The sequence below is a fragment of the Pinus tabuliformis genome, chromosome J, assembly GCF_031772625.1.
Source record: "Pinus tabuliformis cultivar Carrire ecotype Pingquan chromosome J, CPIR1, whole genome shotgun sequence".
NCBI classification, from domain to species: Eukaryota; Viridiplantae; Streptophyta; class Pinopsida; order Pinales; family Pinaceae; genus Pinus; species Pinus tabuliformis.
Window position 1 is genome coordinate 1,185,231,724 of NC_142295.1, and position 16,745 is coordinate 1,185,248,468.

A 16,745-nucleotide genomic window follows, 5' to 3' on the forward strand; every position below is an offset into this window, starting at 1 on the left:
AATATATGATAAAATTTAAAACACATGAATCATGGTACATTTCACCTAGTTAAAACTTAAAAAATTATAAAAAATATCTAAATTATAACTTTGTTTTAAATCATTATTATTAATTATAAAATGAATTAATATATAAATTAAATATATATAACAAGATTCTTAACAATGGAGATTCAACCCCACTTTAATGAAGATTCTAAATATTTAAATAGGCTTTGTCAAAATATTATGTGCCAATACCATGGATTATCAATACCACATGTCCAAAAAACTATAACTCATTTCTATGACACTTATTCATATGTCATTTTTATAAAATTAATCAATTTAATTAAAATGACAAAAATAACATAACTACTTTGGAGATGCATCTCAATCTTTGATTTGTGAATACTGTTAAGACTATTTTGTCTAGATTAATTCTTTACCATCCACCTCATAATTATTGATAATTAAATTAAAATTGTTAAAATTTTATTCCAAATTAAAAGTGCCTATAAACATTAATATATTAAAAAATAAAAAATAAAATTAATATCTCTTATTCCTAATTCCTAAATCTACTTTTAATAAATCTATATCATATATAATCTTAATTTTATACTTAAAACAATATATTACCTTTATTCTAAACACACATCATATACATCTTATTCTAAAAACTTAGAAATACAAATTCCTTATTTAAACAAACACACATATCATAGTGCAAATGTTCTTATTTTATTTTATAAGGTCATTGGTTAATTATTTTATAAGGTCATAGTCTATAATCTAATTGTTATATGATGTTATTGTTTAATTATTCTATGTTTTGGAATTTTCTTTTTATTATATTTTCGGATCAATCAAATTTGTAGGGAAATCTTGCAAGAATTTATTGAAATCATGAGTTTGAGCTATAAAACCCCAAAATTTTGTGAAATTCCAACAAAAAATTCAAAAATATAGAATAGTTTTTGTTTTTTTAATGTGTGGTTCATGAACACCCAGTGACCCACAAATCTAGCAAAGAGCCTAACCCCAAATCTACCAAAGAGCCTAACCCCAAGAGCGTTGAGAGTGATCCACAAATCCACCTAAGAGCCTAACCCCAGGAGTGTTGAGGAGAATTGACCTTGTGACCTCCCATTACCAAGGAAGTCGACTAATTAAGCTAACCCTTAAGACCAATTAAACTAGCCCTTGAGAGCTAAAAATATAGAATAGTTAAACAAACCCTAATAAAAAATTATTTAGTGGAATTCAAATAAAAATTCCAAAATATAAAATAATTAATTATTATTATTATTATCCAATTTTAAAGTCATTGCTAAGCTAGACGCCAAATTGGTGTATGAGACCCCCTTGTTTGCAAGGAAGTCGATCAATTGACCTAACCCTTAAGACCAATTAAATTAGCCCTTAGGAGCTAACCCCTTGTTTGTGGGACAAGAGACCCACCTCCAGACACCAAATTGATGTATGAGACCCCCTTGTTTGTGGGACAAGGGACCTACCGAGACCCCCTTATTTGTGGGACAAAAGACCCACCTCCGCGGACTGTGAAGTCTACAAAGACATACATACTCTACCCCTTTAGTTTTGAACCTCATCTCTTAAAAAAAGACACATGCTCTTGATCATTAGACCCACTCAAATTATCCAGCATTATAAATTAATATACAAAATTAATATCCAACTCAATCCACATTGATTAAAAAAAGTGTAGGTTTTTGTTAAAAAAAAAGTGGCCCACATCATTGGGACCTGTGTAAACGACTAAAAATCATTGCAAATGAGTAAAGTGCAAGAAAATTTTCAACCATAAAAAATATATGCGATGTAGAGGTTTGATAAGTAGAGTTAGGTAGAGAAAGAATTGTGACAACAACTAGGAAAATAGTGCAAACAGGCTCATATTATAAGTTGTGTAAGCATTTGGGGGCGTGAAGAGGAGATCGGAATACCACTCAGGTTAACTACATTAGGTAAATTATTTTATGTTTTTAATTGTGAAGGCGGTTAACTTGTCATCTTGTTGTTTGTCCCAGTTAATCATCGTGGGGCTGAACGATTACAGGGCCATGGGTTTCATTGCCATTCTTTCCACCCCATATTTCTCCTGGTTTCTGCACTCAGAATGACTTGATTTCCCCATTAGCGTGGAGTCCTAGGTTGCCCACATCCTCAAACTCTCATTCTCAACTACCCATCTGTTTAAGATCCTTAGTTCCCAAACCCCAATGTGGATTTCTTTTCAATATTTCCCCTGCGATCGAGTACATTGAAGATCAGTGAGTGACGGGCAGTACAGGGGCCGAAAGGACAATTTTCCTGCTTTTTCTTGTTTTTCTGGCAATGCAGATATCAGGCACTCGCAGGCCTTGCAGGCCATGGGCTTGTGTTGTTTCTCTATGACTGAGCGCAGGAGAGTAGATCTAGAATTGTTTATTAATGGCAGGATCAAGATAAACAGTGGGTTTTTTATCAGAAGCAGAGGCAGATGGGTCAAATGTGGCTGACGTACAGACCAAGCTGAGAAAAGGCTGATTTTTTCCTCTCATTTGAAGCACTGCCCATGTGAAAAGATTTGGTATTTGCGGTTCCAGGAAGGTTCGCAGATAGTTGAGGCATTGGCCTTGTATCAGGACATAAGAATACAGCGTGGATCTAAAAGTGAACAGAGACAAAGAACTATGCAGCAAGATCAGAGAAGAAAAGTAAGTACCTTGGTCTGGGGTTGATCTTAATGTCTGTGATTCGATTACTGCAAGACATGCTGCTTTTTCTTTTCGTACTGCCCTTTATGAAATTTGGGTTTGTTTAAGTGTGTCGTAGGGGATTCTTATAAGCTGGATGTTCTGCAGCAGATGGAGAATATAGTGTCACATTGCCAGAATTATCCTTTGGCATTAGGGCCCATGTTGTTTTTGTTTCTGTGTTAAAAATTTAACAGGATGTGAAACAAATCTAGGTCCCGCCCCCTGCCGTTGGGCTCCTTTAGTACTGAGGTACACCCCCATTTCATGTTGGGTAAGACCATGTTCTGCATGTGGATTGATATTCCGATACTCTAAAATTGAAATGACTCCATGGAATAGCAAGGGGTGGGTATCGGTATATTGTTGATATCGATTAACCTTATTTGTTAAAAATGTCATGAAATCTCTTGAGGTCAGACTTGTGGACCCTTTTTTGCTTGTGGTTGTCTTACCTGACTAGAAGGTAAGGTTATCACTTACCTTTCACCTATCATTAATGATTGCGACTTTCCCTTTAATCTGAAGGGCTCCTTGTTGTGTAACTCATCAAAATTTGTTTTCATTCACAGGGCTACTGGAATTGATGAACCAACCAATAAGAATAAAAAGCTTGACACTGAATATGCATTGCCCTTCTTTGATAAAAAAATATTATCATAGTTTTCCCTTTTAAAGAGGAAATTAACAGAAGCCATACTATGGAATGGCCTTTCAAGCATCACGGCCCTTTTGAGTTGGGAGGTGTTTTTTGTCATGTTTGGCATCTAATAACTGTAACGGTTTTAGAATATTATGTTTCGGACTCCCTTCCGTTTCTTGACCTAAAGCATTTCCCCTTTAGAACATGCCACATTGTGCAGGGTCGCATTTCCTTGTTTGCATCTATTCAAATTATAGAAGGAAAATCATGCATTCAGTCTTGAAAATCGAAATCTCTTCATCAATTATGTCATTTAAATCATGAATTTGATCACAAAGATCTGTGGAGATATGGACATCTGGACATGCGTTGACCTAAAGAATCCAGCTTATTGTGGTCGTTTTTTATTTTACCCAGGTGATTGATGCATTGGACCTTTTCATTGACTGTCAATTCATGGGTGTTCACCTTCACAATCTTAGGCAAAATATTATTTTCCTCCAGTTATGCTTCACATGCCTCTTTGAAGAACACTAAATTTTCACCCAAATGTTAGGGAATTCTGCTTTCTGCTGTTTTGAGGCAAGGATAGTTCCATCGTCTCATATTTTGCATGTTTAGTTCCTTATAGGCTTAAATTGATCCCACTTTTTTGGTTTGATACTGTATTCGAACAAAGGATGGCAAATCTTTCTCATTCAGTTTGTTTTTAAAATTTTAACTGAACATCCTACTTTGCCATGAAGATAAATCAGTTCGGGCAATACTTTGAAGTTTGGTTCAGGTCTCCGTTTAAAATTTTAACTGAACATCCTACTTTGCCATGAAGATAAATCAGTTCGGGTAATACTTTGAAGTTTGGTTCAGGCCTCCGTTCAAATTTTTAGTTATAGCTGTACCTTTTTTAAATGAGGTCATAGGCATTAAGTCATGTGTGGTACTGATAATGCTTTTCTTGATGTTTAGCTGGAAAATAATTTATTTGTCAGTGTCCCAATAATGAAATAGCTCATAATTGTGAATTACATAGGCTTGTTCAAACCCAATGTTCCTACTCTTGTATATGTTTTAGCTGCTAGTGTTCAATGAAGCAACCTTTGGCATTGTCACTACTCACAGTAGTTCAATTTCGATACCGTTTTCATGCTTTTGAGGGAATGCTGTTAGCTTTCTTTCATCTGGGAGAAAATCTGGCCATGGAAATTTCAGGCCTAGATCATACCTGTTATTTTTCTCTGCTTAATATTTTTCTTGCTGTTAGATCTTATTATCCGCTTCTTACTCAAATATTCAGGTTTCTATCACAGATCACATTTTATGAAGATGATGTAAGGTTTAAAATCTGATTGTGATGCAATTCACCTGATGCAGACCCCTACAGAGGTTGAGTTTTTCACTGAATATGGTGAAGCAAGTCGCTACAAGATTCAGGAGGTTATAGGAAAAGGGAGCTACGGTGTTGTATGCTCTGCAATTGATACTCACACTGGGGAGAAAGTTGCAATAAAAAAAATAAATGATATCTTTGAACATATTTCTGATGCAACCCGGATTTTACGTGAAATTAAGCTTCTGAGGCTGCTGCGGCATCCTGATATTGTCGAAATCAAGCACATTATGTTACCGCCCTCTAGGCGGGAATTCAAAGACATTTATGTGGTATTTGAACTTATGGAATCAGATCTACACCAGGTTATTAAGGCAAATGATGACTTGACGCCAGAACATTATCAATTTTTCTTGTACCAGCTTCTACGAGCTCTGAAGTACATACATACTGGTAGCTTTCTTTTGCTAATATTCTTATTTCTAAATAAGTTTAAACTTTAAACCTGGGAAAGGGTGTATGCATGCTCATTGCTGACTATATTCACTAGATATATGGGCTGTTTATGTGAGTAGGCAATATTCGGTTACTGTTCTGTTAAGATTGTGATTTTTGCTTTTATGTTGCAGGGGTTTTGTCTAATTTTAATTTATTCTCACTATTTTTTAACGCATAATTACTGTGTGAAAATTAATATGTATGTATAGCGGCTAGCCTATTTCCTTTTTGCCTTCCTCCAGTTTTATAGATAAAACAATCTGAACCATGAGATCATTCTGTATGCTCTTTTCTTTCTATGTATTTCTGCATTACAGATGTATTGACAATCCAAGTGCAATATACAAGTTATTAAACAATAATTATTTTAATCATTTTCTGGCACATCAGCTATTTATACTCTTGATTGAAGTCCCTATTTATTTCACCATGGTAATGTCCACTATAGGCATAGGGGGCCCATTGTTGTTTTGTAATTGTTCACAAGTCTAAGGATCAGTTTTTTGACCACAATTTGACATATGTGGCCCGTTAACCCTCAAACCAGTTTAGTTTGATTCAGTGATTAGAAATCAATCCTTCAGAATAATGGTTCAATCTTCAAATGCTCAAATTTTCATCTGTAACTGCAAGAGTTAGTCAATTTGAGGATTCACAATTTTGATCTCTGTATTTGCCCCATGCATTGTATTTACAAATCATTTCAAGCAGTTGCACATTGCAATTGTGCTTTATTCACTTCCAAAAATATATATTTTAGTGTTTTGTGAAGTGCATATGCTTCTTTCTCGTTTGTGTACTAAAGGGTATCTGGTTTAGGACATCGATCCTGTTCAAATATTCCTGTTAAGTTTTAACTGCGTTTTTAAGAATCTATTGTGACTGTGAAGCACCTTCCCATTTCAGGGAACTTAGTATGGAAGAAGAAATGTGAATTCTATTCTCTAATTTGTCAACTTTATGTTCTTGTAGCAAATGTGTATCATCGGGATTTGAAACCGAAGAATGTTTTGGCAAATGCTGATTGCAAGCTAAAAATATGTGACTTTGGCTTAGCAAGAGTTGCCTTCAATGACATGCCCACAACAATCTTCTGGACGGTATACTATTTTAAATCTATATTATACAGATCCAAATCTAATAAGTTGCTATATTGTTATATCTGGTTTGACAGGGTTTCTGTTGAATTCTCTGTTTGATTTTGATTGTTGTACTTTAGTTAGTAAATTTCCCATTTTTAAGATGTATATATTTGATGAAGTGCAGGACTATGTTGCCACAAGATGGTATAGGGCTCCAGAGCTGTGTGGATCCTTTTTCTCCAAGGTATAAATTTTTTAAAGGATTCATTGTTAGATCTATTTTAACAATAATTGCATTCTACTTAGTCTGCTGTGACTAACTATTCTTAGATGTATAACATTCTTCTCATCTTCTTGCTTCTCTAGATGTTATGGAACTAGGTGTTTGCTTGGTATTAGTGTGTTGATTTCAGTGTTGCGAAAATCACGATAACATAAAAAAATCGTGATTTTTTCATTTTCCCGATAATATCGTGCAATTAATTCAGTGATTTTTTCATTTTGAAAAAATCGCGATTTTTTGGTAAAAAATCATGAATTTTTGAGAAAAAATCATGATTTTTTTTCCTGATTTTTACCGATTTTATCCCGATTTTTACAATTTTTCTCCTCGCTGATTTACTCCCGATAACGATTTTCGCAACATTGGTTAATTCACCATATCCAGTTATCTCGAGTCGTAACAGTATGCATGCTAATTATTTTCAGGTGTTCAATCTCTTATCTGTAATTTTGGCCAGGGAAACACTGACGCCTAGAAATTTATTTTATCAAGAACTGATGTCAGTTGCAAAATTTACAAGTCATTTCTCATTTCTGTGGTTGTGTATCTTGGTGAGACTTTAATTTTTTTTTTCAAAATTTGAAGTTATATATATATTATATATATATATATATATATTTCATTAAAGTAAATACTGAACATCGTTTCAAAGCTTGGTCCTTTGTCTCTGTCTTTTTCCAATTAAACTAATGCCAAATATTTTTTATAATATGCATTTGAAATTTTAATGTTTAACCTGGAAAGATATTTAACATTTTCACAGTAATGAATCATAGATTTTTTTTTTTTTTTTTCAAATCTGAAGTAAAATAGTTTTTCAATTAAACTAATACTGAATATCGTTTCAAAGCTTGGTTCTTTTTCTCTTTCAATTTCCAATTAAACTAATACCGAATATGGTTTATAATATGCATTTGAAATTTTAATGTTTAACGTGGAGGAGCATTTTGCATGTGTTTGCCAGACTTGAATCGTATTGAATTAAAAAAAACTTTTAATTCTTCGCTACCCACAAGCTTGGATGCCCACAAACAAAAGAACAGAACATCCTTGTATATGTATATATAATTTATTTAGGATTAAAATTTAAAAATGTATTTGTAATTTTGTTAATGTTTAAATTTGCATGAATATACTGAGGCCTTTGATGCATGTATGAAAGGAATCCTTTCTTTTATAGTGGAGAATGCTGAATGTAAGCATAAATAATTATTCTATTTTAAAAGTATTGAGATGAAAAATACTTAAATAAGATGCAGAGGTTGTACCTTGCAATTGAGGGACCAGGAATTGAATTTCTTTTGCACGAATGTGAAGATCTTTTAAGAGCCCCAGAATAATGGTTAATATTGCACACTTCTGATGTTACATGCAAATGTTATGGTTTGAACTTTACAAGTAATTTCTCATTTCTGTGATTGTGTATCTTGGTGAGACACATGAATGAATATACTGAGGCCCATGATGTTGCATGTATGAAAGGAATCCTTTTTTTATAGAGGAGAATACTAGATGTAAGCATAAATAATTATTCTATTTTAAAAGTATAGAGATGAAAAATACTTTAAATAAGATGCCAAGGTTGTATCTCGCAATTGAGGAACCAAGAATTGAATTTCTTTTGCATTAGTCTGTAGATCTTTTAAGAGCCCCAGAATTGTTCATATTGCACAGTTCTGATGTTACAAACAAATGTTATGGTTGTTCAAAGTTGTGTTATTTTTTTCTGGAGATCTCTTAAAATGGATTAGCATTCCATGATTGTTGAGAGAGAATGTGTGAATTGATGGGAAAACAGGGTGGCTGTTAGAGTATAAATACTATAATGTAATCCTTTTTAAAAGATGGGCCCTTGTAAATGTTTATAATTCTCTCTTTTATCATTTTACAATTTTATCCTTTTTCTAATGGCAATATGGACTCTTCTCTTTGAAGTTAAGGCTGCTTTATTGTTTTATTATTTACCAATATAGATCCATCTTAAGCATGGATCTAGCATGCGCTGAGAGGAATCAAATCTCTTTAGGTGCAAACCTAAGCCCAAAAAATCTTTCTTAGATTTCATTGAAAATCGACAAAAAATATATACCTAAAAAAGGATGAAAATGTAAAATAGTAAGACTACTTTAAATGTTTTAACCATAAAATTATTTTTTTCAATTGTTTTATATGATATATACATAATTTTTTTAAACAATATACAATATATACATAGTTGACATTAAAATATTACATAACATGTGCATTGAGGCTCTTTTTGTTATCAATATATTTTAAAGTAATTCAATATTACTAAATTATGCATGTTAAATAACGTTATTGATGACCCACATTGAAATTTTTTATTATTATAAATATTTTTAATGTCACATATTAATTTTATATTAAGAATTGAATGAATTACACATCTCCCTCTTATTATTCTTATTAGGAATTACTTGATATTTTCTATTTTATTTTTTAACTTTCAATTTCTTTTTTCCATTGGTCATTGAATATTTTATTATATACAACATTAAAATATTTTTTTTTACATTTTCTTTCTTTATATAAATATATATGAAGTTGATATCGGCATAAGTTAGTTAACGCAGATCTTCAAATAGTTTATTTAAATCATGTTGAAATATTTTGAAAAGTATAAGGTTTAAACATATTACTCACATTTTTTTTTACTTTTAATTACTTTATCGGTTTTTAAAATTGATATGAAATTATATTACATATGGACATTGAGATATTTGACCACATTGAGTTGTAATATCAACAACAAATGGAGTAATGATAGCGAGGTTGAGATTATTGATATTTAATAATGTTTTTAATCAAAATTAACTAAACATGCATATTCATTTTTGGTTTTTTACTATAGCCGACATTGCTTTTCAAATAATTTTTGTTTTGTTTCAAGAGGTATACGTGTCAACTCCACGTTGAGCACGGATGGAATCACACATCGCCTTCATACTGGGCTATAAAATGCCCTCATACTGGGCTGTAGAATGCGCCTCTTGGCACAATAGTATTGTTATTTATGTGTTTTGTTTTCTTTTGGAACATAAGAGCTATCTTGTTTTAGTTGGTTTACCGTGTTAGTCTAGATTCTAATCCAATCTTTAGATTGATGACAGATTGTTGTTGCATGCAGGTGGAAAATTCTAAAGGGTAAATCTAGGTTCCTTTATCATATTGCACGGTTCTGATGTTACATGCAAATGCTATGGTTGTTCAAAGTTGTCTGTTATTTTTTCTGTCTCTTAAAATGGATTAGCAGTCCATGGTTGTTGAGAGAGAATGTGTGAATTTATGGGAAAACAAGGGTGGCTGTTAGGTTATAAATACTATAATATAATCCCCTTTAAAAGGTTGGTCCTCGTAAATTTTTATACTTGTCTCTTTTAACATTCTACAATTTTATCTTTTGTAATAGAAATGTGGACTCTTCTCTTTGAAGTTAAGGCTGCATTATTGTTTTATTATTTATGATATTATTATTTATGTGTTGTTTTCTTTTGGACAATAATACCTATCATCGCAGCCTGCTGTCTCAGTTTAAATCGTTTGTTTTGTTGGTTTACCATGTTAGTCTAATCCAATCTTTAGATTGATGACAGATTGTTGTTGCATGCAGGTAGAATATTCTAAAGGGTAAATCTAGGTTCCTTTATCTCCCTTTATTGCTGTAGAAAAGTTGTAGTTTTCCTTTTCTGTATCTACCTTGAGCAAAGCAATGCAGCGCTTATGTTGCTGGTAACCATTTAAAATTAAATTTTTATTGCTATTACTCAGTTTCCTAGCGGATTGAAATTGCTTCTCAGGATAAGCTATTGGAATTAAGTTATGATCGGTTTAATGTTCAAATTATTATCCAAACATGCTTATTACACCTAATTGTGAACTAGGTAAGGGGCTAGGATATCGGCTATTTTTAGCAGGGTTCAATCACATCTATAATGAAATAAAAAAGACAACACCTTATTTATTGCTGTTGTTTTCAGTTCCTGTGAAGAAAGTACAAAATCATTTGTTCTCGACTCAGATTAGTCAGATTTGTAATATTTTCCCTTCTTTTTACTGATCGCTTTTTGCGGATTGTTTTTATGATTCCCAGTATTTTTAATGTTTCTGCCACTGATTTCCAACTTATTTGAAACAAAAGAGGAAATTAGTTACAACTTACGAGTTAAAGTGATTGTTTTGGTATGTTGCAACTTGCATCTCAAATGAAAAAGAAACTGTTTAGTTTGCTTTCTGAAAGAATGTGGTGTTTCATGGTAAACAAAGTAATGCCTTTGATTCCATAGAATATAAAATTAGTTTCAGAATTTGGAGTTTTGTGTCGGTCAAGTAATTCCAATAATATGGCCCTCTTAAATATAAATAAGAAACCTTCAACTCACACCCTGTGGTGTCAACAAAATTTAACAATGGACTTAGTGATTCACAACTATAGGATTCGTTAGGATAAAAAGGGAAGGAAAAATCTGCATTTACTTTTTGTCTACGACATTATAAGTTGATTAGTGGGCCACTGCACTACTGCTGGACAAAGAAATGTGATGCCTTGTTGCGTGTTTGTCGTTCTTCCTTGTCAAAATATTATGACCGTTAGAGTCAATTAGTTACAACTTACGAGTCAAGTGAATGTTTTGGTATGTTGCAACTTGCATCTCAAATAAAAAAGAAACTGTTTAGGTTGCTCTCTGAAAGAATGCAATGTTTCATGGTAAACACGTAATGCCGTTGGTTGCATAGAATATAAAACTGGTTTCAGAATTTTGGAGTTTTGTGTCGAGAAACAGGAACATGACAGTTCCATTTCAGAGTGATGCATGACAAAAAAAAAAATGTTGTTCACTCTTTTATTCAAAATTGTTTGGTAAAACACCAAAATAAATACCATCCACATTTTTGTACCATCTATATGGAAAAATATGCATTTACTTTTTGTCTACGACATTATAAGTTGATTAATGGGTCACTGCACTACTGCTGGACAAAGAAATGTGATGCCTTGTTGCATGTTTGTCATTCTTCCTTGTCAGAATATTATGACCCTTAGAGTCAATTAGTTACAACTTACGAGTCAAGTGAATGTTTTGGTATGTTGCAACTTGCATCTCAAATCAGTGTTTCATGGTAAACACGTAATGCCGTTGGTTGCATAGAATATAAAACTGGTTTCAGAATTTTGGAGTTTTGTGTCGAGAAACAGGAACATGACGGTTCCATTTCAGAGTGGTGCATGACAAAAAAACAAAATGTCGTTCACTCTTTCATTCAAAATTGTTTGGTAAAACACCAAAATAAATGCCTTCCACATTTTTGTACCATGTATATTTTGTGCAACCCATCTTGAAACATCATCTAATCGTAAATATTGAATTCTACCTGCTATACTGCTTATGATCTAGAATCTGAACTCGTTTAAGCAAGTCAGTGATAATCGATTCCATTTTTGAAGGAGCATCATTTAAGTGCATTGTTTGCCTTTGGACTTTGTAGGTTTATCATTGAATGATTTGGATTTGAAAATGTTCATGGACTATTCACTAATGTTTAAGCTTCAAAATTTCAAGTCCAAATCACCCATAATTAAAGACGGCTTATTTCAAGTCTAAGTCACTCATATTAAAAGGTGGCTTATAGCCATCATCATGATGTTTATGAGTGCTCACCAACACCTTTTAGAACGTCAATCTCTTATATGTGATATAATATTGAAGCGTCTCTACCTAGTTACCTGAGTCATACTGAACATTCTTCTCTTCGCTATTAGTAAAAGGTTGATTCAGACTTTAACATTACCTTCAACTGTGTCCATACTCACATTCTTCCCTAACATCATCTCTTATGTCACCTTGTATAGAGACTTATGTCCCCATTTCTCTGGGTCATGGTGTCACTTGTTCTTGAACTCACTCTCAAATTCACTAGAAAGAATAAATAAGGTTTGGAATAATTTGGCCTGTAAATGTGAAGGTCTAGGGTTTGTACTTTGTAGCTTAGAAGCTAGTTTATGGAACCCACTAAGAGCAAGTTCACCCTTTTATCTTTTTCCTTGTTTCGCTTAAAAGGTCCAAAATATCTGTTTCAGTACAGGAAATGCACTTTGAGATAGCATGAAACATGGGGTTCTTTATACGAGAAGCATGTCACAAAGCCCTGAAGGCAACTTTGCCTTGACTGAAATGTGTGGTGCAAATACCAATTTGTACCACCTGATGCTTTATGGTGCAAATACCATAAGGCATGGATTCCAAAATGTTGGTCCATTTGATGCTTTATGGCTGTGTAGGTAATGCTTATTCTCTACACGGACGTGTGTTATTTTTTTAGAGTTTGAAATTGAATATGGAGATTCAGGCAACTTGCATCTAAACACGAGGCAGCCAGAAACAAAATATTATGAATATGTTTGTGCAGTGGTATTTCTTTTATGCACATTGTTCTTTGTTGACAATTTTTTTTTATCTGTGCAGTATACACCTGCCATTGATATCTGGAGCATTGGTTGCATCTTTGCCGAAATTTTGACTGGGAAGCCCCTTTTCCCTGGTAAAAATGTAGTTCATCAGTTGGATTTGATTACCGATCTTTTTGGAACTCCTCCCATCGAAGCCATTTCTCGGGTTTGCTTTCCTTCTTTGGTTTAGCTTTTTATAAAATAATCAGTATTATTGGCATGAAATTGCAATAATGGATACATATTAGTTAATTTATTGTGAAGTTGGTGCATATTTGAAAATATATTTCATGGCAGCTGCCTGTGAATTATTTTGATTTTGTTCACTGTTCCAAAAAAACTGATGCGAAATCAAATAATCTATTGTGCAGGTTCGCAATGAAAAAGCTAGAAGATACTTGAGCAGTATGCGCAAAAAACAACCTGTACCCTTGTCCCAGAAGTTTGCAACTGCAGATCCATTAGCGCTTAAACTTTTGGAAAGATTGTTATCTTTTGACCCAAAGGATCGTCCAACGGCAGAAGAGGTATTTTTTTTAGACACTCTTAGTTCCTTATGAGTGAGATACGCCTGCCTTGTTGATATTTACAAGTCCCCCCTTAAAGTTAATCTCTTTGTTGTTGTCTTATAATTACTTCCCTGATTTGCCGGTGTCATATGCGCAGGCTTTGGCCGATCCTTATTTCAAAGGGTTAGCAAAAGTGGAGCGAGAACCTTCAGCTCAACAAATAAGTAAGATGGAGTTTGAGTTTGAGAGGCGAAGGGTAACAAAAGAAGATGTGCGGGAACTCATTTTTCGGGAAATACTCGAATATCATCCACAAATGCTAAAAGAGTACCTAAATGGATCAGATAGATCCAATTTTATGTACCCTAGGTAATCTTTGGAATTGCATTTATTGTCTTGATACACCTATTAAGAGTGATGGCTTTATACTTCTTATGAAATTGAGGTTAATGAATTCTACAAAATTGATTATATCCATTAATCTTTGTCTGTATTGCAGTGCTGTTGATCAATTTAAGAAACAGTTTTCTCACCTTGAGGAACATTATGGTAAAGGTGGACCTGTGGTTCCTTTAGAAAGGCAGCATGCATCTTTGCCAAGGTAGATATCACTTTCACCCTGAGCATATTATTAGTTTAACTGTTCAACTACTCATTTCCTAGAATTACATGAGGGCAGTTTTTGGCGTAAGTATTAAAGGTAAAGCATTCCAACTGCAGATCATCTATTGTTCATTCGAACACTATGCCCCCCTTGCCAGAGAAAACAATATCAGGTCCTTCAAGGGACCGTACTTTAGAATCCCGTGATGAATCTTCTAGGTATATTAGGGAAACAGAGAAGCAGCAGCATGATAGGAGTGCAGGAAATGCACTGAAGGCTCCCTTGCAACCACCTCAGAAAATCTTGCAGGGTAACAACTTTCACTTTTTCTTGGATAATGAGTTTGGAATTTGATTTCTATGTCAACTCATGAAATTGTTCTGCATAGTTTCTTTTCCCCCATCACTTTTCTTCTATTATGTGACATGGACACATGCTTTGTCTCTAGAATGCAAGCTGTTGTGATGTATTTCGTTTGAAAGTTAATCAAGGCTTAATTATTATTAATATGATGGCAGGGGGTGCTGCAAAACCAGGGAAAGTTGTTGGACCTTTGCCTTATGAAAATGGTAGTACGAAAGAAGTCTATGATCCAAGAAGGTTGATCAGAAATGCTGTTCTAACAACGTCTCAGTATGCCGCTCCTATTTACTCATATCCAAGAAGAACTTCAAACACAAAAATTGAACCGAATGAAAAGGAAGACGCTGAGTCAACTTTAATGCCACCCAAGGCCCAATATGTTGGAATTGGTGCAGCAAGGAAAGTAGCTGCAGTTCAGAGTGCTTCCTCTCGCTTATATTAAGCAAAATCAATTTCCTGGTAATTGCAATTTGTAGCCCATTTAGACATTGTTGACTGACATCATTCTTTATTACTTGGCATCTTCCAACACTGAAGCAATTGAGCAACATATCATATCTAGCATGTGAAGAAGATGCTCATGTACAAAAGGTTTTCCCTTTTCATGATGACTGAATATGGTTCAGTATCAAGCCCAAAAGGGACAACAACCATGCAGTCCCTCTGTACTGTAAGAAGAGATGAACTCGATGAAATTAGTATTTTATGGAAAATGTAAATGATTTGACTGTAATTTTCATTTTTCACATTAAGAGTTATTAAATTTCTCACGATAAACATGCATTCAGTGAGCTGCAGAATAATTATTCAACGGTTGGTGATAAACACGCATTATATTGTAGATTCGTTTGCATTTTTAAAGTTTTATATGTGGTAAAACGGATATGTATTTTATCGTGTTTTTACATAACTGAAATTTGGCACTTAATTGGCATGACACTTAATATGCACGAGGACTCATAGTGCTGTGCTCTATTTAATCAATGATTCAAGGTAAAATACATGGCATAACATGCCAATATAGTATCATAATTCAACATATTTTTACCATTCTTTGGAATTTAAAGTTTAAAGTTAAATTCAAGTTTTTAGAATTAAAATTTAACATTTTATCAGACTAGATATGTGTTATGCAATATTTTAATTCAATCATAATCCTTGAATTTAAGGCCAATGAAATCCAATCGGATGTTTCTTTTCGCGATGGTTTTTTAAATTCCATGTTATCCATTTTCTGCTCGAGGTTAAACCTCCCCTTACAGCTTGGTCTACAATCCCCTCTGGCCCGGCATCACTGACCCGCTGACAGGCACTTAGGGGCCTGTACTTTTCAGTGAATTTGGGGTCGTCCTGCTGTACTGAGGAATAGCCACTTGCTGAAGAAAACCCCAAGCTAGTTGCACCAGAATGGGCAGAAATTGGACTTGAATGGAGATCTCCCAGGGTTGCAAAGCATCTGGATCCTGGAGGAGAGTGGTTTGATCAATTCACCTACAGGCCTAAGCTCCAATTGGATGTAGTTTGTTGTCTCAATTGTGATAACAAATATTTTTTTCCCCCAAAGGAAAACCTTGTGGAATCTGCCTTCTGCCCGGAATATCTGGAGGGTGGCTCAACTGCTAGCCACAGTACTGCCTGGTAATCTCAAGGGACTTGATCGGATTTGAAACTACAACCTATGGCGTTTTCCTTCCTTTGGCAACATGCTTTGGGTGGAGGTTCAATCAATTGAGTGGTTCAATCAATTGAGTTAACCCTTGGAGCTATAACACCAGATAAGTCATAGACAAATTTGCAGGACAAATTTTGGATTAAGTATTGATGCCCATGCGTCTTTTATGAAGATCATTTATGAGAAGCAATTGTCTAGCCAAAATGGTCATCAGTGGTGTAAAGGTCTTACAATCTTTTCATGCAATTACCTAGAAATTTATCACCCCATTTCTTCCTCCTCTTGAGATGCAATTATATTAAGGCACGCAGTTTTTGGGTACATTCTACTTACTTTGTATAGGACGTTCTCTAGCCTTTTGGTGTAGCGGTTCTCCCGCCCCACCTTCACTGGTTTACCAAGCCACGTGAGCATTTTAATAATTAACAGAAACGATACTCCTAACCAGTTTCTAACCAGCTTTGCTGAGAGGGTAGAATTAAACATGACAAGCATCACCTTTGCCGAGAGTTTATAATTAGACATGATAAGTATCAACTTTGCTGGGAGTTCTGAAA

At 34.0% G+C, this 16,745-nt stretch overlaps 1 protein-coding gene across 1 annotated transcript; it reads left to right on the forward strand.

Moving 5' to 3' along the window:
- The first annotated feature begins 1,894 nt into the window (after positions 1 to 1,894).
- Positions 1,895 to 15,361, forward strand: LOC149231318 (mitogen-activated protein kinase 15-like). The gene is made up of 10 exons (XM_089379175.1): positions 1,895 to 2,702; positions 4,756 to 5,164; positions 6,182 to 6,309; positions 6,476 to 6,535; positions 13,057 to 13,206; positions 13,412 to 13,567; positions 13,707 to 13,918; positions 14,049 to 14,150; positions 14,270 to 14,463; positions 14,672 to 15,361. The coding sequence occupies exons 1-10, from the start codon at positions 2,679 to 2,681 to the stop codon at positions 14,956 to 14,958; spliced, it is 1,722 nt and encodes a 573-aa protein (XP_089235301.1). The 5' UTR covers positions 1,895 to 2,678; the 3' UTR covers positions 14,959 to 15,361.
- The last annotated feature ends 1,384 nt before the right edge of the window (positions 15,362 to 16,745 follow it).